The sequence below is a fragment of the Equus caballus genome, chromosome 14 (genome assembly GCF_041296265.1).
Source record: "Equus caballus isolate H_3958 breed thoroughbred chromosome 14, TB-T2T, whole genome shotgun sequence".
In the NCBI taxonomy this organism is placed as follows: domain Eukaryota; kingdom Metazoa; phylum Chordata; class Mammalia; order Perissodactyla; family Equidae; genus Equus; species Equus caballus.
Window position 1 is genome coordinate 56,940,516 of NC_091697.1, and position 27,741 is coordinate 56,968,256.

At 37.8% G+C, this 27,741-nt stretch overlaps 1 protein-coding gene across 4 annotated transcripts; it reads left to right on the forward strand.

The window, feature by feature from the left end:
• SAR1B (secretion associated Ras related GTPase 1B) lies at positions 1-27,741 on the forward strand. 4 transcript variants are annotated; one of them, XM_070234336.1, is made up of 8 exons: positions 196-306; positions 854-905; positions 9,330-9,405; positions 13,630-13,749; positions 18,173-18,238; positions 19,963-20,066; positions 21,132-21,263; positions 22,902-27,741. In XM_070234336.1, the coding sequence occupies exons 3-8, from the start codon at positions 9,348-9,350 to the stop codon at positions 23,016-23,018; spliced, it is 597 nt and encodes a 198-aa protein (XP_070090437.1). In that variant the 5' UTR covers positions 196-306; positions 854-905; positions 9,330-9,347; the 3' UTR covers positions 23,019-27,741. The 4 variants fall into 4 exon arrangements, with proteins under 4 accessions (XP_001504442.1, XP_070090437.1, XP_005599471.1 ...); XM_005599415.4 differs by having other exon boundaries at positions 213-306; positions 854-912; XM_001504392.6 differs by lacking the exon at positions 854-905 and having other exon boundaries at positions 1-306.

The window sequence follows — 27,741 nt, forward strand, 5'->3', positions numbered from 1 at the left end:
GACTGGTGTTCTCTTCTCTGTCTAGGCGTGCGAGCCCCTTAAAGCCCCTTTGGGCGGGTGTGGGGAGGCGGGCCCGGCGGGCCGGCGGGCAGGGGCGCTCAGCCGGGGGATTGGCAGCGGAACTGCCGGGAGGCGGAACTGCGGCCGCCCGGCGCTGCGGCCCAGCGGACCGCCGGGAGTAAAGCACTCTCCGGCCCGGAAGAGGCTGATGCGGGATAGGGCCCCGGCGGCCATCGTGGGTTGCAGTGTAGTGTCGGAAGGTGAAGGCCGACGGCAAGGAAGGAATTAGGTTTTCTCCAGTCCCAGGTGAGTGGCGGCCTGTCCTCCCGGGGGAACCGACGGGCAGCAGCTGTGGACCCCGGGGAAGGAGCACTTTTCGGGCCTGGGCCCGCTCGGGGCCCCTGCCTGTAGCTGGGCGAGAGAAAGGGGCGCCTGTTTTCCGCCCCGGAATCAGGCGGTGCGGGGAAGTACGATTTCCTGTCCTGCTCCGCTGGGGTCGCTCTGGCGGTTCTCCCGGCAGGACACCGCTGCTGTCAAACGGTGAGTTGTTTCAGAAAGAACGAGATGACTCTAAACTGCAGGCAAGCCCTCTCTTCCCCTCGGCCTCAGTTTCCTCACCTGGTAAGGTGAAGGCGGCAGAGATCGTTGACAGCTCAGGAGGCTGTGACGCGGCGTGTTGATTTCAGCTCTTCCAGTTGGTGTGGGGGCAAACCGAGCTTCTTTACTAGTAGTGGTTAACGTTTTGCCATAGCCCAGTTGAGTGGGGAAAAAATACATTATTGGGGGAAAACTGTAATGATTTATAAGTTATTCCGAGATTTTCCAACAAGATAGAAATTTGTTCTAACGACAGCTAAAACTCTGACATCGTTGGCCGAAAGAACCAAATTCGTCAGGAATTTAAGGTATTTGGTACGTTGGGCAAAATGAGGTGAAGTCCTTTTAACTTGAAAAATTAAACCTAATATTATTTGCATGTTCTTATATCAAGCTTTGTATTACCACGTGTCTTACGCTGAAGAATGTCATATGTTCAGTGTTAAAGTATCAGTTAAGAGTAAGTCACATTGAAGCAACGAAAGAAAAAGAAAGCAACATTTACCGTCTACTATGTGTAAGACCCTAGCTATTCGCACAACAGTCAGCTAAGGAAGGCAGTAGCATCATCTCTGTTTTACAGATGAGGAATAAAGGAAGATTTACAATTTGTCAATAGTTGGTGGTGCTGATATATCAAAGCAATGTGTATATCTAATATTTTAGTGGATTTGCATTCCTTACCAAAATATTTTGAACTTTTAAAAATTTAAGATTATAGTTCATAGGCATTTTTTGTATTTGCAGAAAAGGAAGGTGTTGCCTTTATTTTAGAAATGTTAGAGAAGCGTTGTCGGTAATCATAAGATTAGCAGTTGAAATAAGGTACATTTTAACTTTCCTTTCCTTGCACTTCAAGCGAGAATTGAGACAAAAGATTAGGCCATCAGAAATGAAAATCACTGCCGCATCATTTGAAGGTTATAGTTCAGAATGCCGTAGTAATGATTCATTATTTCTCCTCCCTCTCCTTTAAGTACACTTGGCTGAAACTCATTTAAATTATTTCTCTGCAAAACATTACTAAGCAAATAATTTTAAAATCACAGTGTGGAAAAAGTTTCTCTTCCTTGTGTATTTAGGACAACTTCAATTAAAAGTATTTTAAGGATTGAATTTGTCATTGCTTATGTCGATTTTCATTTTCTTAATTCAATATAGGCAGATTCACTACTCAGACTCACAAACAACTTTTTTCATAATGTAGAGGATTTTTTTTCCCTTTTCTCACTCTTAAAAAAAATCCAATTGATGTTTGTCACAGATTTAACCTTCTTGCAATCGTCACTTTTCCCTAAAGGAAACTTGAGTATATACTTTTTGTTGGTTACGTGAACCAAAAGATCTATTTCCATTATTATGATTGCTATACATTCAATCCAAAAATGTTTTCTTGAGTTAATAGAAAACTGTTTCAAACCTTTAAAGACTATCGAAAGAAAATCTAACAATTTGGGCAGACAATATTTATAAAGCAGCATTGTCTTGAGATATTCAACATTGTTATTGTCCATCCTTAGTAATGCACAGGCCTTGCTACAATTCTACAAAATATGGTCGAGAAGAGTTTGGCCTTCTTTATATTCCTAGTATTATCTGAATTTGAGAGAGAGGTTTGCATAACTCCTAAATTAGCTTACAGATAGTATACTGATCTTAGGGAATATGTACACGTTTTAATCATAAACCTGACACAATTGGGTAGAAAATTATGATTAATCCCTTTTAGTGAAATTTCTTTACCTGGAGTTGAAGGAAACCTTTCTAGTGCCTTTTCTGGTGACAGTCAAAGACAATGCTGTAAATATTTAAAGTAAAATCAGAATTTTCAGTAAAAACTTTTTTGTATTAAAAGTTAATATTGAGGTAAACTTGGAAATTGATATTTAAAGTTTTGTGCTTTGAATTTCAATTACTTTAGTCTGAGTGAGTTAATCCCACCTTATAATGTGTAATATTCAAAGTATTTTCAGGTACGTTTTCATATTTAATCATTCTTATAACTCTGGAAGGCAGATGATATTCTCATTGTATGTAGGAGAAAACTGGGGCTCAGAACAATTGGCTTTCCCAGAATGAAATAGTAATATTTCAAACGATGCATATTAAATCCAGATTTCTTTTTATTCTAAAAAAAAAGACAGATACTCCATTTCACTGTAGCTCTCCCATCCTTTGCTTCCCAAAGTTATTAATGTATTGATTCTATAATCCTCTGGTGGTGTATTTATCTCTTTAGACTATTAAGTCTAGCTTTTATTTTCTCCCAGCTCTACTTTTTAGAATATTTGTATCTTGTCATCTTCTGCATATTTTTCCTTATGTGTATTTTTTTAAAAGTTCGTACCTAAATGGTTCTGTTTACTTATATAAATTAGTTGTAAATATTAAAAGGCCATGTAAATGTTTAAAATTGGCTTTCTTTAATTTTTTTATAATAGCTTTATTGAGAGAGAGTTCACATACCATAAAATTTACCCTTGTAAAGTATACAATTCGGTGTTTTTAGTGTGTTCACAATATTGTGCAACCATCACCACTATCTAAGTGCAGAACATTTTTATCACCTGAAAAAGAAACCCAGTATCCATTAGCCGTTGCTCCTCATTTCCCCTTCCCCTCCCTGTCTGGCAACCACTAATCTACGTATTCTAAGGATTTGCCTGTTCTGGACATTTCATATAAATGGAGTCATCCTTATAAGTTTAATGCGACGAAGCTTTAAAAAGTTATTTGTAATATGAGAGGTTCTATTCCATTACACCCTTTGCACTGATTTTCATGTTACTTGAGTAGATCACTTTTCTAATCTCCATGGGGACTTTTCCTGTTTGGTATTCATGCAATAAATAAATCTGCTGACGTGTATATGTTTCCTTCTTCTTGACCTTTGCTCTTCGCATGTCTTAATAGTGTGTTCATGGTGTTGTGTAATCTCTTCTCAGGGCTCAGGTATCTGTTTGTGGCTAAGTAACTTTTATTCTTCGCTGGGCATTTTTACCTCTGCTTTAAAATGACTAATGACTCCCAGCTTGTTTTAAGGTTCTCAGAAACCATGACTTTATAGAAAGATAAATATCTCATTATCTTCTAAAGCAGAGTTTCCCCATATGTGTTATTAGATTGTTTCTCTTGGGACAAATTTTACAACAGCAAATTGGCAAAACAGCAAATCTTATGTGAAAAATCCTTTTTCCTTTAAGACTTACCTCATTCTACCCTCCATCACCTGCCAACAGTCATCTTGAGTGAGAACTTTGCCACTTGATTCAGTCTTGCTTTCTATAGCAATCCCCTCCGTTCTTCTAGGTGATTCTGCTGCCTGTCATTGTGGGCAGTATACCCTGTAGCCTGGCTTCCCATATCTTTCACCTCTAGTTCTCTTCAGCTGTCTATGCCAGAGCCAGGCCGTGGAGCTTGCCGCTGCCCAGACCTGGTTCTCTTTGAATTCTTGAAGCCCACACTCTCCCCCACTTTGCTGGCACAATTCTGGCCCACTTTTCACTTCTCTCACCCTTTTACTACATCTACACTTGCTTTTTGACTAAAGATTTTCCCCTTATTTTCCCAGTTCTATTCTGTGAGAAGCCCACCTTTGATCCCCGCCCCATCCCCATCCACCACCTGCCTTTATACCGTTATCCACTTAGCCTGAACTTCTGATCAGATCACTTCAGCCTCTCTCACTAGTACTCCAAAATTCCTGTTCCTTTTGTCTTTTTTCAGTTCCTGTTCTGGAAGTCCTTTATCCCGATTCAGTCCGTGTTCTCTAAAGCTGAGCATTGCTTGGTGATGAGCATGGGGGAGGAGGAGGAGATTGGAAATCAGTGCACACTGGCATTACTGTGAATGTTTTTCAACTTCAGCAGAGCACTTGGCTCTTTTTAATAATCTTTTAACTTGATCGTTTCCCTGCAGTAGCTATTCAAATCCTCACTCTGCTCCTCAGAATTTCTCTACACCCTTTCTTCACTTTTGGGGATCAGATTCCTGCCACCTCTGCTATACATTTCCTGGCCCTCCTTCCTCCTAATCTTTTTTTTTCCTTCTTGAGGAAGATTAGCCCTGAGCTAACTGCTGCCAATCCTCCTCTTTTTGCTGAGGAAGACTGGCCCTGAGCTAACATCCATGCCCATCTTCCTCTACTTTATGTGTGGGACACCTACCACAGCATGGTGTGCCAAGCGGTGCCATGTCCGCACCGGGATCCAAACTGGCAAACCCTTGGCCGCTGAAACGGAAGGTGCGCACTTAACTGCTGCACCACCGGGCCGGCCCCACCTTCCTCCTAATATTGAAGGAAGAGATGTGCTCTCAGCCCACGCTCATCTTGAAACTTTGTCCCTTTTGGTTAATTCCTTTCTTCTCTTTCTCATCTTTAATCTCTCCCTTTCCACTAGCTCCTTCCCTTCAGTTTATCAACATACTCAAGCCTCATCCTTCCTTAAAAAGAAAATCTCATTTCCCTCATTCCATTTCGCATTTTTTGAAGGAGGAATCTCTTCTCACTGCCTCTACCTATTAACCTCCTATCCCACTCCTCAAAATAACAGCAACCAGGTGTTAAATACTTAGTTTGTGCATTTTATCTCATTTGGTCTTTACAACACCCGGAGAGATTTTGCAGAAGAAACTTGTGACTTGTTCGACGTCAATGAATCGTGGAGATAGGCTCTGATGTGCTTTAAGTACTGGCTCTCCTGTACTACCATTCCACTGCAGGCTGCTCATGCTCTCAACAATTGTCTCCTTGTCACCAAAGCCAGCTGTGACATCTCTGCAGCTGTATTTGATGGGACTAACTTCTTTCCTTTCCACTTTTGCCACCATCTCTTCTAGTTCAATCCTTCCTAGGTTCCATTGGTTCTTTCACACCTATCTGTCCTTTAAAGGTGATCTCAAGTGAGAACTCATTTCTTCCATAGCATTGGGCTGGTACCTGAAGCAGGAGGACTTTAGGCAGAGATGGTGAGAAAGCATTCTGATGTTGGGAAGGAGAATGGGCAGAGGTTTTAAGGTGGTAAAGTACAGTTCACCAGCAGTGAATGGTAAGCAATTTACTTCCACCTAGGGAATGCTACAAGTTGGGAAGTAATATGCATTGAGCTTGGAAAGGTAGCTAAGAGGTAGATAGTGGAAGTTCTGGAATACTAGACTAGGAGTTTGATTGAATCATTTCTCAGCCCAAAACCTCCAGTGGTTCTCCATCCACAGGTATATGGTGGCCACATAACTTAACATCTAAATCAGGACCCTTTGAGAGTGAAGGGAAGCGCTACACATTAATAATTACACTGAGATAACTTTGCTGAGACTGTCTCCAGCAAACTGGGAGTTATAGTCACCCCGACTATGCAACAAGTCAAATCTGAGGTGATGTTTTGATGAAGCCTCTCTGGAGGACATGTACAGCTGGGCAGAAACAAATTTTGAGATTAAGATGGTGGTTTAGGAAGGTGATATAGGTTCTTGACTAGGTGGCTCCTGTGGGAATCAAAGAAAGCTTGAGACCTCACCACAGAAATTGATAGAATTGAGGAATAGCTGGACATGTGGTGTGAGGAAGAGGAAAGAATTACATATCAGAGTAATCAGTTAAACAAATTAAAGCCTTTATAACTATTTGTTATAAAGCTGTAGAGAGCCACTGCAATATAAAGGAAAGGGCATAGACATGGAAGTCAGAAAGACCCAGGTTTGAAACAGAGATGTACCAGTCACTAATAGTTGAGTTTTAGTTATTATAACTTCAGTTTCATCTGTGAAATGGGAACAATAATATATAATAAAGAGTGTTGGGATGTTTAGTGGTGATATATGTAAAGTGCCTAGTTATGTGAAGAAATAATAATACCAGCAGTTAACATTGAGTGTTTACTAGCCAGGTACTAAGTGTTTTGTGTGTAGCAATTTGTTTAATCTTCACAACAACCATCTCGGGTAGCTACTATTATGTCCATTTTATGGATGAGGAAAGTAAAGTAACTTGCCTAAGGTAGATAGTAAATGGTAAAGTCCTGGCTTCACTCTTAACCTCTAGACCATAATGCTCATAGGGGTTCAATAAGTGGTAGCTGCTATTTTTTTGTTTGTTTTGCTTTGTTTTATTAAATTGAAAAACTGATTCAGTATTATTTCTTTTTTTTTGCTGAGGAAGATTTGCCCTGAGCTAACATCCATGCCAGTCTTCCTCTAGTTTTTAGTATGTGGGCCACCAGCACAGCATGGCTGCTGACAGAGCGGTGTAGGTCCACACCCAGGAACCAAACCCAAGCCACCAAAGCAGAGCACACCAAACTTAACCACTAGGACACCGGGGCTGGCCCTCAGTATTGTTTCTTAATGTCCATACAATGTAGGTACTAAGCATGAAGACCAGATGCCTAAATGTCGTCTCAGATTTGTTTATCACTCTGGCTCCTGCCCCACTAATGAGCACCTATTGCTTTGTACTCTGCTTGCAGTCCCCTAGCCCTACTCATATCATCTCACAATACCTGACTATTTGTTGTATCCATTCAGTTTTCACCTCTGCACATGGTATACCCTTCGCAACCTTTTAGCAAACCTTTCGTTGATCTTCAAGATTCAGACTAAACATCATCCAAGAAACCTTTCCATAGCTGCACCTTGTTGCCTCTGTAGAACTATGGAAATAGGACTGTGGATAAAGAGACGAGCAGGACTGTTTTGGTTTTTTTTAAATGCATAATATAAAGTGCATTTGTGAGCATACTGTTACCTCTCACTGTTGCATTATTTTTTTCTATTATTCTATTTTTATGTTCTTATGATCATTAATCCCCTAGTAGCTTGTGATTTACAATATGGCATTTTCTTCTTTGTATAAATTTGAAACTCTAAAGGGTAAGTCATTACCATCCTAGATAATATCCTATTCAGTTTTAGCATTTTTCAGGAAAATCACATTTGTGTAGCTAACTCACCACTCAAGACTATAACCTTTTTGAGAGAAAGAGCCATGTTTATCATCAATATTTGTATTCTCCATGGTGTCTAGCTCAGGACCTTGAGCATAATATGGGCTCAGTAAACATGTATTGAATTGAATAAAATAACACACCACTGCTTTATTTGATTTTCTACAGTGAAAATTATGATTCTTTTTGAAAAACATCTACCTAAAAATCTTCAGAAAAGATAAGCCGCTTTTATATGTTTTCTCTGACTATAAGTTTCAATTTTGACATGACCTAGAGTGATAATAGTAGAAGGTGTAATTTTCAACTTGAGTAAAATAAGAAGTTCTAAGATATTGGATACTTACATATATATATATATGTTGCTGTTGTCGTTCTCATTCTTGTAATACTGACACATGAAACTATTCTTAATTTGCTAGAGGTAGGCTGTCTCCTTTCTCTGTCTCTCACTCTCAGGGTGATAAGGTCTCTTAACACCTTATCCTCTAGGAATTCTGAGTTTGGTGGACCCATCTGTGTCATGGTTGGCAGCCCACTGTAGTGAGGTGGTTAAAGAAAGCAGTGTTGTTTGTCATACTTTGCCTAAGGAACGTCAAAGATAGCACAACCCTTCAAACTTTTTGGATTTAGGCCAAGTTTTGTGCCTAAGTTCTTTTGTTCAGCTCTAGAAAATGAACTTTGGTGACCTGAAAGTATATTTTTGTATATGTGTTCTTTCTTTTCTCAAGAGGCTTTCTTTTCCTCTTATTTTCCATATTGGCCCTATTAGTTTATCAAGCATGTATGAAATAAATGCTGAATTGAACTATACTCTGTATTTCCTACTATAACTTAAGAAAAATTTTTTTAGCATTCAGTAACATGATTAAAATTGGAAAAATGCAGAAAAATAACCCAGAAATTTACCACCTGGTACCAACTGCTACAAAAAAACCAAAAGACGTAGAAAAAGAGTTTTTACTCCACGTAGGTATGATCTGACTTGGAAACTTACTTCATTATCATAAACTTCCTTTCTTCTTCCCCCCGCTCTTTCTCCCTGCCTCCAAAGTTTTGATAAATATTCCACAGGCCACATATTATAATTTATTTAACTTATTGTTGAATTAAATTATTTCCAAATAAATTTTTCTTATGTAACAATTTGATGCACATCTTTTTCTCCTTTCTTTTTTCTCTCTCTCTCTCTTTTTTTTTTTTTTTTGGCTGAAGAAGATTCACCCTGAGCTAACATCTGTGCCAGTCTTCCTCCTTTTTTCTAGTATGTGGGCCACTAGCACACCATGGCTGCTAATAGGAGTATAGGTCCACACCCTGGAACTGAACCCAGGCCACTGAAGCAGAGCGCACCAAACTTAACCACTAGGCCACCAGAGCTGGCCCTGATGCACATCTTTATACATAAAGCTTTTCTATATTTAGGACAATTTCTAAAAGTAGAATTCTGGGTCAGATGATATCAACAGATTGATTTTTGCCAAATTGGTTTTGAAAAAGATTTGTACCAATTTATGTTGCCACTAACAGTGCCTCTTTTACCATATCTTTTCTAGTCCTGGCTGTTACAGTTCTTTTGCACGTTTGCTACTTTGATGGGCAAAAAATGGTTTCTACTTGATATTTTAATGGCATTTTGTTTTTTATGCATCAGTATAGATCACTTTAAACCAGCTTGGATAAAAATGTTTAACTCTTCATCTAAAGTTGTAGGATTATTTACTCAGAGTTGGCGTTTAACATTGTTGGTGTTTAATGCTAACTACTAAATTCAAAATGCTTTTTTTCCAGACCCTGTAAGATTTGGATATGTCCTTCATATTTGACTGGATCTACAGTGGTTTCAGCAGTGTCCTACAGTTTTTAGGTAATGTTGGCCTTTTATTCTCTATTGTTATCCCATTTTATCTGATTTATATGAAAGTGCTTATTTGTCTAGAACCTCTTTATATGTAACCCATTAGTTACTGAGAACTTTGAAATCATACGAACATGCTCAGTTACTCATTTTGTCCCTTAGAAATTATGTAATCTTGGGCAAATTACTTTCTCCTCCTTAGCTATAGTTTCCTTATCGGTGAAATAACAATAATTCCTACCTCTCAAAGTTGTTGGTAGGAATATTATTAATAGGAATAGCTACCATTTATTAGCCAGTTTACCTAAGTACTTTACAAGCTTTATCTCATTTAATCCTAACAGAAATCTAATGCATTATTTTTGTTATTATAAAAATGCACGTTCCATAAAGTGCCTTGTATATCATGAATGACAGTTTATGATCTGCTAAATGAGATTTATTTACTTGGTAATTCTGACTAGTGTTTTCCTCTCCTTATAGATTTTAAAGATAGGAAAAATCTTAGCTTCTTATTCTTTAATTGATACCTTTAACTTGTCACGTTTTTCAATGAGACAAGCTTTTGATTAACTTCCATGTTGGGATACACACAATTTTATTATTGTAATAATTAATGAAAATATTTCTGGTCTCCTATTTTCAAATCTTGTCCTAAGTTTAGTCCCTCTCTAATCATTGTCTTGTCAACTGGCAGAAAGAGAAGCATTTCATGTAATTACAGAGTGGTCAGCATGGTCCCAAACTGGCCACCATCGTACTTACAGAATGGGATCTCCTATAGCTGTTTCTTCCTCCGCAACATAATCTTAACCACGGAAATGAATTTTGTTTGACCACTATGTATGAAGAGAACAACGTGAGATCAAATTTTGTCACTGTATTTTTATTTCTTAGTTGAACCTCAATATTTACAAATTTTTAAAAACCAAGGTTTTTTTTAAAAAAACTAAATTTCTCACATTTTATACTGTCACTCTACTACAGGTCAAATGTCAGATCTCTCTATACTACCTCCAAGAGAATTCTTTTTTTTTTTTTTTTTGAGGAAGATTAGCCCTGAGCTAACATCCACTGCCAATCCTCCTCTTTTTGCTGAGGAAGACTGGCCCTGAGCTAACATCCGTGCCCATCTTCCTCCACTTTATATGTGGGATGCCTACCACAGTATGGCTTGGAAGTGGTGCCATGTCCACACCCGGGATCCGAACTGGCGAACCCCGGGCCGCCAAAGCGTAACGTGTGCACTTAACTGCTGAGCCACCGGGCTGGCCCTCCAAGAGAATTCTTAAATCTTTTTATCACACTGAAATATGTTAACACATATTTGCAACAACTGGGTCAGAAATAGGGGTTTTAAACTTTATTATACTGGGATTTGGTGTTGTAACTGGTTGGAATCTATATCTCAGTTTATAGAATAATGAATCTAGTCTGAATTATATTGAAAAGGCAAAAGATTGCATCATAATCAGGAGCAAGAAGGTTAACAGGGCAAACATTAGGAGGCAATGTAGAGAAATGGAAACAAACCAAAGCTGTGAGTTCAAATCTCAGATCTGACTTTAGCATTTAAGCAAGTTAACTCTGAGCCTTCATTTCCCCACTGTAAAAAAAGAGGCTAATAATGCCTACTTCAGAGAGTTATTTTGAGGATTAAATGAAATAATGTATACTGATGCTTAACAGTACCTACTGCAAAATAAGAATTTAGTCCAACCCGTTTTAAAGAATAAGGTTTGTGTTCTAGGTGTTCCCTTTTGGAATCTTAGCCAATGTACTTTTACTATTTAAAAGTTGGTTTAGCTGCCAGCCCTGTGGCCGAGTGGTTGAGTTCACACACTCCACTTCAGCGGACATGGCACCGCTCATCAGGCCATGTTGAGGCAGCATCCCACATGCTACAACTAGAAGGACCCACAACTAAAATATACAACTATGTACTGGGGGTATTTGGGGAGAAAAAAAAAAAGATACTTTAAAAGAATGATTGCATTGTTTAGAAACAATCTATACAGAAACCTTTTAAGAAATAGAAATAGTAGGGGCTGGCCCCATGGCCGAGTGGTTAAGTTTGCACGCTCCGCTGCAGGCAGCCCAGTGTTTCGTTGGTTCGAATCCTGGGTGCGGACATGGCACTGCTCATCAAACCACGCTGAGGCAGCGTCCCACATGCCACAACTAGAAGGACCCACAATGAAGAATATACAACTATGTACTGGGGGGCTTTGGGAAAAAAAAGGAAAAAAATAAAATCTTTAAAAAAAAGAAATAGAAATAGTTAAATTATTAGTTGGAATTCATAATTAAGGGAGAAATCTAGTATCCTAGCTCAAGTAGCCATGGACAGTCTTCCCCTTAGGATCCGAATTGTTGGTTAGTAAGTGATCAAAAGATTAGAACTTCAAACAATTTACTTCTTAAACATAAATGTGGATAAACAACTAGGTATTTTTTTGTCATGAACTTAGAAAATGGATGGCCTGAATCTATAATTGCCTAATGTCTTTAAAAGTTCATTTATTGATTGAGTAAATATTTTTTGAGCTGCTACTATGTCCCCTGTCATCATGTAATTCCATGGGAGTTAGACAGTTAGACACATGAAAAATAAAGTTCCATACCACTACACATCTATTAGAATGTCCAAAATCCAGACACTGACAGCATCAAATCCTGATGAGGACATGGAGCAACAAGAACTCTCATTCATTGCTGGTGGGAGTGCAGAATGGTACAGCCACTTTGGAAGACAGTTTGATGGTTTCTTACAAAACTAAACATACTCTTTTCCATAAAAACCAGCAATCATGCTCCTTAGTATTTACCTAAAGAAGTTGAAAACTCATATCTACATAAAAACCTGCACACAGATGCTTATAGCACCTTTATTTATAACTGCCAAAACTTGGAAGCAATCAAGATGTCCTTCAGTAGATGAATGGATAAATAAACTGTGCTACATCTAGACAATGAAATGTTATTCAGCACTAAAAAACAAAAGAGCTATCAAGCCATGAAAAGACATGGAGGAAACTTAAAGGCATATTACTAAGTGAAAGAAGCCAGTCTGAAAAGGCTACATACTGTGTCATTCCAACTATATGACATTCTAAAAAAGACAAAAATAGGGAGACAATAAAAAGATCAGTGGTTGCCAGGCAGTGGGGATGGAACGGGATGACTAGGCAGAGCACAGAGGATTTTTAGGGCAAAGGAAATACTCTGTATGATATTATAATGATGGATGATATATCATTATACTTTTGTCCAAACACAGAATGTACAACACCGAGAGTGAACCCTAAGGTAAACTTTGGGTGGTTATGATGTGTCAATGTAGATTCATCCTTGGTTAAAAATGTACCATTTTAGTGAGTGATGTTGATAAGGGTCTAGGTTATATATGTGTGGGGACAAGGGTCACATGGGAAATCTCTGTATTTTCCTCTCAATTTTGTTGTAAACCTAAAACTACTCTAAAAAAAGTCTTTAAAAAATAAATAAAACTCAATATGGAATTTTGCAGTTAAATGCCAGTCTACTATAAATTAGTCAATGCTTTCTTTTTCTATCAATTTTCACTTTATCTTTGCTTGGTTGAAATATCTAAAATTATGTGCTTGGTTTTTTTCTTTGTTTTTGCTTAGTTTTATGCAATCCTGTGAATAGTTTAACCTTATTCTCAGGGAAATTTGACAATGAACTAAACTTTTTTACTGAAAAAGCTCATGTAGTTTTTGTCAAAAATACTTAATTTATTTTCATCCATGAGAAATCTCTTTAATTTTTCTTTTGGTCTAGCTTCATAAATACATGAAATCAAATATTTTATGAATGTTTCTCTAGTAGGAGACACAGTTATTCATTTACCCCTAAGTTGTCAAGGGAATTGGCATTTTGGCATTGCAGATAAATTTAGGTAACACAGATTTATTGATTAGGGCAGAGTTTACTTTTATAATGAATAGAGGCATTTTATACTTTTATAATTTGAATTCCCAAATCATGATATATTTAAAATAGCTCTTCAAAACTAAAAATAGACTAGAAATCCAAGCTTATTCAGGCCAATTTATAAAATCTTAAAAGTTTAAAAGATTATTAGAAATCTAGAGTAATTAGGAAAAATCTAAATAAACTGAGTATTATATTATACTTTTATTTAAAGTCATTTTTTTGGATAATCTGTGTCAGATAGCACTTTGACTAATGATGGCTCTTACTCTGCAGGATTATATAAGAAGACTGGTAAATTGGTATTTCTTGGATTGGATAATGCAGGAAAAACAACATTGCTACACATGCTAAAAGATGACAGACTTGGACAACATGTCCCGACATTACATCCCAGTAAGTAGATTCCCCCATAAAATCTGTTACTTTATCAACTGATAACCTATTTGTTGGCACTAACCAAGAGTTTTTTTGTTTTTTGGGGGATAAATTATGATCAAGTGATTTGACCTGTTCTTAAAATAGTATAGTAAATAATAGGTGAGCCAACTCCCAGGAAGTATATTTAGATCTTGAAATAGTACTTATATATTCTTACCAGTTAGCACCCCCTTCTCCAGCTAGAGGAATTAAAAAGTTATTGTCTCAGGGATTATGACGTGATTGAGGTCTATCCAACAAGATATTACTTAAGCTATAGTCACTGTTACCTTGTTTACATAATCTGAATTTGTTTCAAATTTTAAAACTATGCCATTTTAATCATCATTCAGGGGACAGATTATAGTCTTACACTTTACTGGTAACTCTCAACTTACTAACCATTTATTTTTCTAGTCTTAACATCCTCAACAATATCTAATATAAAGACCATAGAATTATCCTAAAAAACAGGTCATGTACTGATACATTTATAGAAAATTTTAAAACAATTGTAAAAATAATTTACTGTGCTTTCTTTAAAAAAGACCACCTAAAGACATTAATAATGACTCTGTAAATCACTTAATACATGTCATCCTGTGTATAAGGTTATATAAGAGATACTGTTTGAGAAAGTAAGTGTTAAAATGACAAAATTATTAGAAACAGAAGCCTGGGGCTGGCTACCTGGCTGAGTGGTTAAGTTTGCGAGCTCTGCTTCTGCGGCCCAGGGTTTTGCCAGTTCGAATCCTGGGCGCAGACAAGGCACCGCTCATCAGGCCACGCTGAGATGGCGTCCCACATGCCACAACTAGAAGGACTCACAACTGAAAATACACAACTATGTACCGGGGGGCTTTGGGGAGAAAAAGGAAAAATAAAATCTTAAAAAAAAAAAATTAAAAAAATAAAATTAGATAAAATAAATTAAAAAAAAAAAAAAGAAACAGAAGCCTAATTTATAAATATCTATGACCTTACTTTTACTGTTGAAAAGAAAATCAGGGGCCACCCGGTGGTGCAGTGGTTAAGTGCGCACGTTCTGCATCAGCCCAGAGTTCGCCGGTTTGGATCCTGGGTGCAGACATGGCACCGCTTGGCAAGCCATGCTGTGGTAGGCGTCCCACATGTAAAGTGGAGGAAGATGGGCACGGATGTTAGCTCAGGGTCAGTCTTCCTCAGCAAAAAGAGGAGGATTGGCAGCAGATGTTAGCTCAGGGCTAATCTTCCTCAAAAAAAAGAAAAGAAAAAAGAAAATCAAGTAGACACAGATTTTAAAGACAGATTAATCCACAGATTAATTATGAAATAATAAGGGTGGCCTTAATAATGAGTATAAAATTGAGAACTGGACAAAAAAAGTAGATAATATGATAGTCATTTAGTTCAGTAAATATTCAAAGAACAAGGAAGGAACAAAACAAAGTACCGTTTTCTCTGTAAACTTGTTAGTGAGTGAAATTGGAAAAGGGAAATTTGATAAAATTGATAAATCTTTTTTTATATTAGGAGAAGAGAGTGGGGCTTGGCAAATAAGTTTCTGATACAAGAACAATACTGTTAAAAAAATTGATCATGGTGAAATTGAGTATTTAAAATTGCAAAAAGAGCAGAATTAGAAGAGATTACAGAGTGGTCTTGTATTAGGTGTAAGTTATTTTTAATTTTTTGATGTTGCTCTCTTTTAGTTATTCGGCAAATACTTACTGAGCACCTACTTTATGTTAGACATTAAGTACTAGGACTAAAAGCAGTGGCACAAAACAGGTGTTGTCATAACCTTCCTGCACCTCATATTCATTTCTACTTATATTTGACAATTAATCAAAAACATGTGTGAAAAAGATAACACATATCTACCCTATTGTCTGGCAGTTCCACTGCTAGGTATTTATCTAGGAGAAATGATAACGTATGTTCACTAAAATCATTGTACAAGAATGTTTATACCACCTTTATTTGTAATAGCCAAAAATGAAACAGCTCAGATGTCCATCAAAAAAAGAATGGATACACAATGGAATTCTACTCAACAAGAAAGAGGAATAAGCTACTGATACAAGCTGATGCATATCATACTGCATGGAAGAAGGTGGTCACAAAAAAATTACATGTTGTATGATACTACTCACATGAAATTCTAGAACAGGCAAAACTAACCTGTGGTGATAGAATTCAGATCAGTGGTTGCTTCTGGGAATGGTGGTCGGGAGTGACTGGGAAGGGGCAAGAGAGAACTTCCTGACGTGTTAACAGTGTTCTTAATTTTAATCAAACTGAGACTTCTTATATAAAGCAAAGAGTGTATTGGGGATTGTAACCATGGAGGTAGTCTGTCAGCCACGTCTAAGTATTCTCTTTTCCTTATGGAAAGGAGCACACTTTTGACACAAATTGTATTAATTATTCATTCAGCTGTCAGTCTACACACAGAATTTTAAAATGCTTTTAACTGTTACCATGGTGGCCACATTTTTTAAAAATTAATTTATTTAATTTTTAGGGGGTGAGGAAGATTGGCCCTGAGCTAACATCTATGCCAGTCTTCCTCTGTTTTTTGTATGTGGGATGCCACCTTGGCATGACTTGATGAGCAGTGTGTAGGTCTGCACCCAGGATCTGAGCCTGCAAACCCCAAGCTGCTGAAGCATAGCGCATGAACTTAACCACTACGCCACCAATGGGCCCCCTACATACAGTTTTTTAACAAGATAAGCTACTCTGGGGCATCAGCAGTTATACTGAATAGTTAACAGTTATACTGAAGTTTTCATTGTAATTGCAGGGGGCTTATGCTTTTGGCCATGAGGGAATAACAGAGTCAGGAATTACCTTCCTACTGTAAATGACTAGAAAACTGAGCAAATATATACTACAACTGTTTTCAGGTATTGGCCAATAGCTAGCACAGGACTATGATTCCTGAGAGAAGGAAAACAAACTTCTTTATTTAAGCTTTATCACAGGAGATAGTTTTTCTATCATGGTGCAGGGAGAGGAAACCCAAACATAGCCCAGTAGCTTGCTGAGTTGAAGAGATGGAGAACAGAATTTGGGGAGACTGAGGTGACTAGAGTTTACTGGGCAGAGTACCAAAGACGAAGCAGCTCTGCAGAGAAAGACCTTCAGAAATTTTCATGGCTGAATACCAATCTGTGCATGCACAGGGTAAAACTCTACATGGCCAGTCAAAGAACAATTTCTGGAGAAAGAACAATTGTAGTGGAGCTGATAGCTAGATAATTCCCAGAGCTCACATAGGAGTGGGAATCATTCCTGTTCCCGCCGGCCAGAATGGAGAGACCTGGTTAATACACAGGGCACAGGTAGAGACTCCAAAAGGATCATTCATTAGTAATGGCACTAAAGTAGCCCCAAAGTAAAGGCTAAGATCTGCCCTAACAAAACTTAAAAATTGATCTGCAAGCAGTTTAACTGCCTACCAAAACAAGGTCCAACATTCTTTAAAAGAATATAAAATCTAGCATCCAGTCAAAAATTACAAGATGTGCAAAGAAGCAGGAAAGTGTGATCCATAATTAGGAGAAAAATCAGTCAGTGGAAACAGACCCAGAAGTGGCAAAGGTGATGAAATTAACAGATAAGGATGTTAAAACAACTGTTATAATATGCTCAGGGATTTAAAATGGAAAACATAATGAGGAGAGAAATGAAAGATATCTTTAAGACAGAACCAAATGGAACTTTTAGAAATGAAACATACACTGTCTGATATTAACAGCAAATTAGACAGTGCTGCAGAAGGAAAGACCAGTGAACTCAAGTCAACACAATAGAAACTGTGTAAAATGAAGCATAGAGAGAAAAATGACTGAAAAAAAAATGAACAGAGCCTCAGTTATTTGTTCGACAATATCAAGCAATCTAGCAAACCTATAATTGAAGTCCCAGAACGGGGGAAGGGAGGGAGCAGAAAATACGTTTGAAGAAATAATTGCCAAATTTTTTTATTATAATTGTATTTGTCATTAAAGACTGTTACCTGAGAAATAGGACAGCCATGAGAGAAAATTGAAATTTCACCTGTATCATTTAAGATGAATTACAGGAAAAATTATTATGCTGGAGCAGTCACTTGAATTCACAGTAAATAATTGTCTGAATAGATTACCATTTTCAGCAGGAGAAATACAGAAAATAAGTGTTGGGTTTGTGGCAGGTAATAAATGCTAGAATTGAATATTACCATTGCTTGTCTACATTGTCAATATGAATTGGAGTATATCTAAGTACAACAAAGAATTCTTTTATCATTTCTTCAATGTTTGATTTGCCCTTAGTTGTAATTAAAGTAAATCAAACATTAAGTAGCAATATATGCCATGAGTGGATTTCTGATTTTCATGTTGTAAAAATATTTTGTATTATTATTTAGCTTCAGAAGAACTAACCATTGCTGGCATGACCTTTACAACTTTTGATCTGGGTGGACATGTTCAAGGTAAGATTCTATTATTCTTATAGCCACTTTGTTTCATTTTAACTTAACAAAAATGTGACCATTATGTTCCAGTGCATGAAATCTCATTCTATTCAAGGAACGTCAGAGTAGACCTAAAATTTAGGAATGATTGCCCCTTTATAAATGCTTTAAAAGCAAAGAGTGATTCTCATGATATTTCTGGTCAATTTAAGTCTGAATATTGCTTTTGGTAGTAAAGCATATGAGTAAAATTTAGCCTTCATTCTCTCTCTGCTCCAATCTACCTTTCACATGTAGTCATAAACATGTTATGAATATGTTATTGCTATGTATAAAAAACTTTCAGTGGCTAACTCATTACCTAGAGAATAGAGGCCAAACTCATTGATCTAGCATTCGGAATCCGTGTGGTCTCGTCCCAGGTTACTCTTCAAGTCTTGATTTCCCACTACTGCCCTTCGCACTCTCTACTCCAACCAGACCAGACCCTCTTGGTGTTCTCTCACCTCTGCGCTTTTGCTCGTGCCACACCCATCCCACCTTCAGGGCCCAGTTGAAGTGCTACTACCTCCCCTGAGAAGCCGTACCCCACTGGGAGTGCTCGCAACTGTACTTCCATAGCGCTTAGAGCATTTGTGTACATGTCTACAAGTTTGGAAAGACTGGTTTATCTCCTCTGCTAAACTTCCTGGGACTAAAATCCTGGTCATTTTTCATATCCCCAAAAGGACTTGGCAGTACCCAGCCATAGTAATTCATAAATAATGAATATTACAGAGTTAGTGAACATACTAAAATCCTCATATGACAGAGGAATTTAAAAATGTGGACTAAGAGAACAGATTAGTGGCTACCAGGGGAAAGGTGGGGTCGGGGGTGGGCACAAAGGGTGAAGTGGTGCACCTACAACAATAATGACAAACATTAATGTACAACTGAAATTTCACAAGATTGTAACCTATCATTAACTCAATTAAAAAAAAAACCTCATATGACAAATAGTTGGAAAGATTTTAAGTAGTTGTGGCTAGTGTAAACACATGACACATATAATAATTGTTTGAAACATACAGAAAGTAATTTCTGGAATATAATGATTAGAGAGAATTGAAATCTAATGGAGTTTGTCTGAGACTTCATTTCTATATTGTTTTTAAAATATATCATAAAACTGAAGTCAGAGAATAAAGTTATTTTCCCCAGGGTAGCCCAAAAACTGTCTTCTCTTCTAAAAAAGAATGTCATGGACAAAATTACCCCAACGGTTTCCTAGACTTTAGTTAATTTCTGTTATGAGTAGAACAGTTTGCTTTTATTATTTTAACTTAAGTCTGTACTCGATACTAATTTCTTTCTGTCGCTGACTCCAAATTTATCACTGGCAAAAAACTGATAAACTAGAAATGTCAAAGAATGAATACTGCGTATAAAAAATAGCAATCCTCCGATGAACTTAATGTTCATCATTGTCCATTGGTGGCAGTACTAATTCTACTTCTAACATGGGAAAATTGGGCAGAGTCAGGTATTTGACTTGCCCACAATCAAGGAAAGCCTGAAATTTCTTCTTTGGTCTTCTAGAAAGACTTTGGGCAACACTGAGTTAAAGGTTAACTTGAGTATATAGTGAAGAAGCAGCAGCTAAGGGATGATTACATGTAATATCTTGTTAGACTCTTCCATCAAACCATCTGCTAGATTTGACCAGCAAATAAAATCTAACTCCTGATTGTTTTTGTTAGCTCGAAGAGTGTGGAAAAACTACCTTCCTGCTATCAATGGCATTGTATTTCTGGTGGATTGTGCAGACCATGAAAGGCTGTTAGAATCAAAAGAAGAACTTGATGTAAGTTAAATAATTAAAACTAAACATAGTTGAATCACTCTGGTAAGCCTGAGGAAATGGGTTGGAGATCTAGGTATCAGAGTGCAGCTTTTCTGCAGGCTCTGATGTGACTCCTGGCAGTTTGTGGAGCTCAGTGATTACTCTCCTTCAAATGCAGAGGGAGTAACTTGGAGTAATTGTAGCTCTTGAGGAAGTACTAACACAGTCTTCCTTCCTGAAGACGAGCTCACTCTGTGCAGTATGCCCTTGTGGTATATTGTATGTCTGCTACATTCCTAGAGTGACTTGGTTTTGAGTCCCTAGTCATCCTAGGATGCCAGCTTCTTCAGGAGACGGCCAGAACCTGGAAATGGTATAACATGCCATCTTTGTCCCTACTTCCAGGAGCGAGCAGGGCCATGTGTAGCTACCTCCCCTCCCCCTCCCAGGTCAGATGCTTCCTAAAGGGGCTCAAGAGCAAAGGGCAAGGCCAATACTAGATCTGGGGCTGCAGAGAAAGCAGATCCATGATTTGACTGAAGGTTGACCTGACCATGCCTCTGCCCAGAGCAGGCAAACAAATACTTGCTCATGCGGAAAAGTTCAGGTAGGTTCTCTGGTCATGGAACAGGGTCAGGGAATTCTTGAGTTCCTACTTTGTGCCAGGCAGTGTGGATTTTACCTCATTTAATTCTCAAATCAACTCCCTAAGGTAGGTGCTACTATTCCAAATTCTCTCTGAACTTCAGTGAGGCTTATTTGCCCAAGATCTCATAACTTGGAGGCAGCAGTACTAGAAATGAAACCAAGTCTGCCCACCTTCAAGGTGTTGGCTCCAGTTACTGCACCTCACTGACTCACAGAGTGGGCATTTACAGAAGGAGCCTTAGGGAGACAGAAGAACTGAGCTTTTGGCTTCATTGAGCTCACTTTAAAATGCAGGAAGACTTTGCCAAAGAAAGTTGGCAAAACTGACGTGATGTGATAGAGTCCTTGATACCTACTTGGTATCTTGTCAAAATGAGCCCTTGAGATGGTTTCATACCAACATCTTGTCTTTTGTTTTGTTTTGATTTTTTTTTTCAGTCACTAATGACAGATGAAACCATTGCTAATGTGCCTATACTGATTCTTGGAAATAAGATCGACAGACCTGAAGCCATCAGTGAAGAGAGATTACGAGAGATGTTTGGCTTATATGGTCAGACAACAGGAAAGGTAAAATTATTTTTGACAAGTGTGAATATTTCAGTCAACAGTGCAAATGTCAGTTTATTTTGTTTATTTTTATCTTCTGAAACAGTTTATTCTAACACTACCCCTAACAGTAACCATGCTTATTAATAAGTCCAGTTTGTACAGTCTGTCTTCTTTTTTTTAAATTAAAGTATAATTGACATATTAGTTTCAGGTGTACAACCAAATGTCTTCTTAAGTTACTATTGTCCAGCTACGCAAGCCCATTATTGTTATATCTTTTTCTTAAAAACTGACATTTATACATTTGTCTTTTTTTTTTTTTTTTGTCATGAAGATTAGCCCTGAGCTAACTGCTGCCAATCCTCCTCTGTTTGCTGAGGAAGACTGGCCCTGAGCTAACATTCGTGCCCATCTTCCTCTACTTTATATGTGGGATGCCTACCACAGCATGGCTTGCCAAGCGGTGCCGTGTCCGTACCGGGGATCTAAACTGGCGAACCCCGGGCCCACAAATTGGAACGTGCACACTTAACCATGGCGCCACTGGGCTGGGTCTTTTTAATTCCCTCATTTGTTTTCTTTCTACCGCTGAATGAGACCTTTTCTTGGTGATAACAAAAATGTCAAAGCTCATGCTTATGGGAAACTACGTGAAAGCTTTCAAAGTTTGATTTATCATAAATATTCAGAATTAGCCACCAAATAACATACTTGAATGTTTCAGTGGTGTGTTTAGGCCCCCAGTTCAGTTTTTAGGCCCTGAGTTCACCAGAGGAAAAAAAATAAAATGTAAACTTGGGCACAGGAGTGTTTTGGGTTTTTCTGAACATATACTTTATAATAAGCTTTAAGACATTATTTTTTATTCATTTTTAGTAGGATTTGTTTGAGGGGAGAACCTTAGTTTTGAAAAATTCCAGAGTTTACAAATAAAATTTCTTTGGTTTACATATACTCTCTCAGGGTAGAGAAATATTGCAGCCTATAGAAGGAGACTCTTATGTTAGACAATGTAGACTTTGGTCTCTTTTCTGTGTCTTCTTTTTTTTTTGTGAGGAAAATTGAGCTGAGCTAATATCTGCCACCAATCTTCCTCTTTTTGCTTGAGGAATATTCGCCCTGAGCTAACATCTGTGCCAATCTTCCCCTATTTTATGTGGGATGCCATCACAGCTGGCTTGATGAGCAGTGCTGGGTCTGTGCCCAGGATCCAAACCTGCGAACCCTGGGCTGCTGAAGCGGAGCGAGTGAACTTAACAACTACACCACCAGGCCGGCCCCTGTGTCTTCTTTTTTAATAAGTCAACTCCACGTTAATTTTAGGAAATGCCTTGTTTAGTCATAAACCTACTCAGAGAATGTTTGTCTTTAGTATTAGTGAAACCAGTTTGGGTAACTTGAATTTTTCTAAGTCAAAGATTATTTTCATTCTTGTGCCTCACAGGGTCACCTCTTTCTCACTAAGTGGATACCTTGTCCTAAAGTGGAGCTAGAGAAGGAGGCTTCCTGTGCATTTAGGGGGCTTGGATGCCAAACAGCCATGGCTTTGTGAGAGTCACCCTTTGTTCTAAGATGAATAAACAGCAATTCTACTAGGGAGTGGAGCCTTTATTTCCTAAAGAGGTCATCCAACATAATGTCTGTCTTCTCTCCTAGGGCAGTGTATCTCTGAAAGAACTGAATGCCCGACCTTTAGAAGTTTTCATGTGCAGTGTGCTCAAAAGACAAGGTTACGGAGAAGGCTTCCGCTGGATGGCACAGTACATTGATTAACAGCAGCCTGCATGGGTTCCAGGCCTCACCATGCAGGCCTACTCAGAGATTTGACCGCTCAATATGGATAACTTGAATTCAATAGACTTTTGTTGGTTAGAAAACAGATGTTTTTTAGGTTATTAATATTATATCAACTTAATTTGAGTGAGAATTGAAAACTGATTCAAGTTTGAATATCACAATGTTAGCTTTCTAATTCCATAAAAATAATTAGTTTTTACAGTTTATAATCTGACATTATCCCCAGTACCATTTATAAAGAGCAACTTTCCAGCGGTACATTTGAAGCACTTTTTAACAACATGAAACTACAAATATAACCATATTTAACAGCTCATCATGTTAAATTTTTTATGTACTTTTTTGGAACTAGTTTTTAAATTTTAGATTATATGTCCATCTATCTTAAGTGTACAGTTAATAATTAGCTTATTGATGATTGCATGATGCCTTACAGTTTTCAATAATATTTTTTCTTATGCAAACGTCATGCAATAAAATAAACCCTATGTTTGGCATCCTTGTTGGGCAAATGTTTCATTTTCATGTGTCTAGCTAGTATACTCTGAAATTTTGAGTATTTATATTATACATATGAGGCAGTTGTTGGGAAAGGAGATTGCTTCAGAATATTTAGGATAATGTTAAGTCCCTAGAGACTTTCGTGTTTACTAGGAGACAGATTGTATTTGGTTGCACCTTAGTCCACATTTATCTCTGAATCATGTGTGTTTTTATCAGTAACACTACCATTACCAGTGCTGATGGGGTCGATGTCCTAGTCCCTGTCGGATTGACCTTCTGAGGAAAAGCATCTTCTCTGGTACAACCCAAGGTTGACTTTTGGTTTGATAGGCTCTATAGCTCCTTTCCAGTTGTCTAATTCTGAAGTGTCCCAGTCTTCCTGGTGCCCGGTTTGGTATTTGTGCCTCTTCACCAGGAGCAGTGACAGGCACCAGTCTGCCCACATTAGAGGTACTCTCCAGTCGCTATACTTCATGGTACTGCCCAGGGCAAGTGACAAGTAGGATCTTGTGCACTTTCTGCAGTTTCATTGTGCAGGCCTGCATATTTTAGGAAAGAGAAAGCCTGTTCTGCTTCAGTTGTCACTGAAATAGGGGATTCTGCTTCTGTCCTATAGCTCTTTTGCATTCTTTGGCATATTTTATTTCTTGGTAAAAAGAAAATGAATGCTTGCATTTACTTGTCTTTTTTCTTAGTTGCTCTCAGCTAGCTCCTACTTGACAGCACAGAGGGTTTTGTTTTTAGATATAATGCTTGCCATGTGATAATATGCACAGACCTCATTGATAGACTTGCTATTAAAATTTTAGTTAGCTTTTTAAAGCATTTTAATTTCCCAAGAAATTGAGTTCTTTTTTCCCATTTGTCTGAGATTCCCATAATTATACTAAAATTAGATGAAAGATAAGTGCCAAATATATATTTTAAGGACTCTCAAGCTTAAGATTTCTCTCTTGGTTATAAGCCAAGATTTTATAGTATATTTAACCAATTCTATTGAGAATAGATTGCTCCAATTCTATAAAAAATAATTTTAATATCAAAATGACTGTTTTTTCTAGCTGTTGTCCAAATCGGAGTTACTGTAGTCCTTTCTGTCATCAGTAACGTAACACATGAGTCAGGTAAGGATTGAGGAATATAACTGGAAGAATGACCAGTTAGCTAAACCGACAAGGTTCATTTCCTAACATGACAGTTGGTTGGAGTAATTTGGCTATTCTATTTCACTTTCTTCTTCCTTCTAAACCAAAATAAAAGAGCTTCTTCCTTGTTTAGAAACATCAGTAGCACCAGGGGAAAAGTAGGAAATGCCATTTCGGCCTGTTGGTTTCTTCTGCCAGATATGTTTAAAGCACTCGCTTCTCATGCTCTGACTAAGCAGAACTAAGCCTTATTGAAAGGACTGCCTCTCTTCGATGGCATCTCTCTTCAGTACCTGCAGGGACATGCCTTTCTTCGGGTATTTCCTAGTATCTATTGTGATACTTGAGACGTTAATTATTTGTGTCATAAATTGGTATAAGAGGAAAAGCTTGCTGGTTTTTCTAGAGGACAAAAGTGCTTTCTGGTACAAAATATCTCAGTCCAGGATTCTCATTCTAGTTCTGACACTGGGATCAAAGAAACAGTCACTTTGTGGACCACAGCTAAACTGAGGATATTTTCCCAATGATGTAAGATTCTCATGGCCCAAACCTCTAGAAATGAAGCTGCTCTTAGCAGCAGCTGGCTTTCTTCCCAGTTCCAGGGAGATGGGCCTGCAAAGTTCCTCAGCCATTGGGCTTACCATCCAGCTTTGAGAGCTCCTGATACATTGAGTCGCTCCCCTTCAAGAGAAGCACATTAAGAGTACAATAAGAAACAATGGGGACAACATACATACTCTGTATGTGCCTGTGCAAGTGTGTGCACCTGTGGGGTATTTTGTAGATAAATGGAAGTATTGGAGACATAGGTTAATTTTGTACCACCCACTGTAAGGTGTGAAAATGTAGTTGGTAACACTTGTATACATACTAAGATTGGATTCCATATAAATCAGGCACTGTTCAAAAGATGTTTTAAAATCTTAAGTAAGTCCAGAACTCTATAAAAATATAAAGTCTCAGCCCACTTTTATATTTTTAAAGAGATTCTTAACCCCACACCTGTTTAAATGACTGCTATTAATTATACTTTTGGGTAACTGGTTAAATTGATAGATTCCAGTTTATCGCAGTGAACTTTTAGAATGGAATGGAATTACATTTTTAAAAATTGGGGCATAGACATTTCCTAAAATATATGAAAAAAATCTTCTCACCATTGGCTTAGTTGATCCAGTATCTTTGAGTGCCAAAGAGCTATGAATTCAGATATTGCCTGCATAGATCTAAATTTTAGTTTTGTGTGCCTGTGTACGTATACAATTTTACTGTGGTTTATAACATATAAGCAGAACCTTGTTTCTTTTCCTTAATTTTCAACTATCTCACACTTCTCTGTAGTGCTCTCCAGCACATAAACTACTTGTAAATCATTAAAATCAGGTAATAGCTGTTGTAATAGCGTTTCTTGCCTCTGCAAAATGATTTGATGAACTACATTCAAAACCCAGCATTTTTACAAGTTCCATCATTAAAAACAGTATACTTCTAGTTGGCAGGATTTGAGAGTTTCAGGAGAAAGGTTTACATTTTCTGAAACTGTATTTGGTGTATGACTCACTGTGGCATTTCAGTCTGTTAGTCACTTACATGACTAAAGTTTGCAAAGATTTATTGCTGAATAAATTTTGACCAGAGTACACTGAGAATAGCTAATATAAAGGGAAGTCTCTCAAAATATGTTGTTTTCATTTTATTTAGAGTATATTATTTGGATCATTTTAAACATATGTAAAAGTTGGTGAAGCTTCAAAAAATATCGAAGAAAGCATGAATAGAGATTAACAAATATAAATTTCTTAATGCAAAATTAATAGGAAATTAAAGATTTTCTATAAACTTTTAAGTTCAGAAAACAGTGTATCTTCAGTTAAGGACTAAATTCTCAAAGCTACATGTTGATGCTTCTGGTCATTTCCATCATTGTCCTTTTGAAATGTAAATTAGTGCTGTTTAATGGGGGGGGGGGGGGGCTGAAGAACAAGCTCTAGGAATAGGGCCTGCACCTCTGTGTGATTGGGATTTTGTCACAACCATGTTTCCACTCCTGAACCCTGCAACCATCCTCCTTCACGCCCCCAACCCTGCACTTGGGTGAAAAGATCCCTGAGGATGAAGAGAATCGACAGTCTGGTGAAGATGCAGTTCTGAACCAACTAATTTTTGTCCTCATAATTTGGAACGTTCAGTAGCTAATATATTTAATACCACTGATTGATGGTTCAGGGCTTTGAGCACACTTTTAAATAGAATCCAAAGTAATCAAAGTAACGGAAGCAAACTTACCTGAAGTAAACTTTGTTTCCGGAGTGCCGCCCGCCCCAAATAGATTTTTAGGGCAGAAATGGGAAAGGCTTTTGAGTGATTTCACGCAGAATTATTTTTGGAAAAGCTGCACTGGAATGGATGAATTCTTCTTGAGTATGCATTTTGAATGGGGGAAGGATTAGATTTAATTTTAGTCTTAAATATTTTGTGATAAAGGGAGAGAGTGACAGTTCTACAGTTTTTGACATGCAAGTTGGAATTGTTTTCATTGTCACGTGTAAAGATTCACATCAGAACGGCCAGCTTCACGTGGGTTGCATTCCCTGGTGCTGCTCCTAACCGGAACTCGCAATCAGTCGCCAGGCTGAGGCGGGGCAGTCGGGGTGAATGTAGTCACGTTACGTTGAAACTGATCAACGTGTTCTCCGCGGTGAGGCTTTCAGTATTTGGCTGACTGCACGGTATGTTGAAGTGGTAAGTCGATGATAAGTTTTTCATCACTAACCTTGTTTGCACTTTTGTATACCACTGCTTGCACTAGCATTTTAGTGTGAATTTTAACAGTTGTTTTACGGTGTATACAGATTGTTAAGCATAATTTATATAAAGATGTTTCTGTTTACTTTTATGTATTTTACAAAGAACAGCTACAGTAGATGGTTAAATGTTCTTGAATTGTGTTTGTATGTTGTTTTGATTATGTTCTATATTCTTTTCACCCCCTATGAATTTGAGTGTCAGGAATAGAAAAATAAAATGCTAACCTGGTCTTTGAAAAA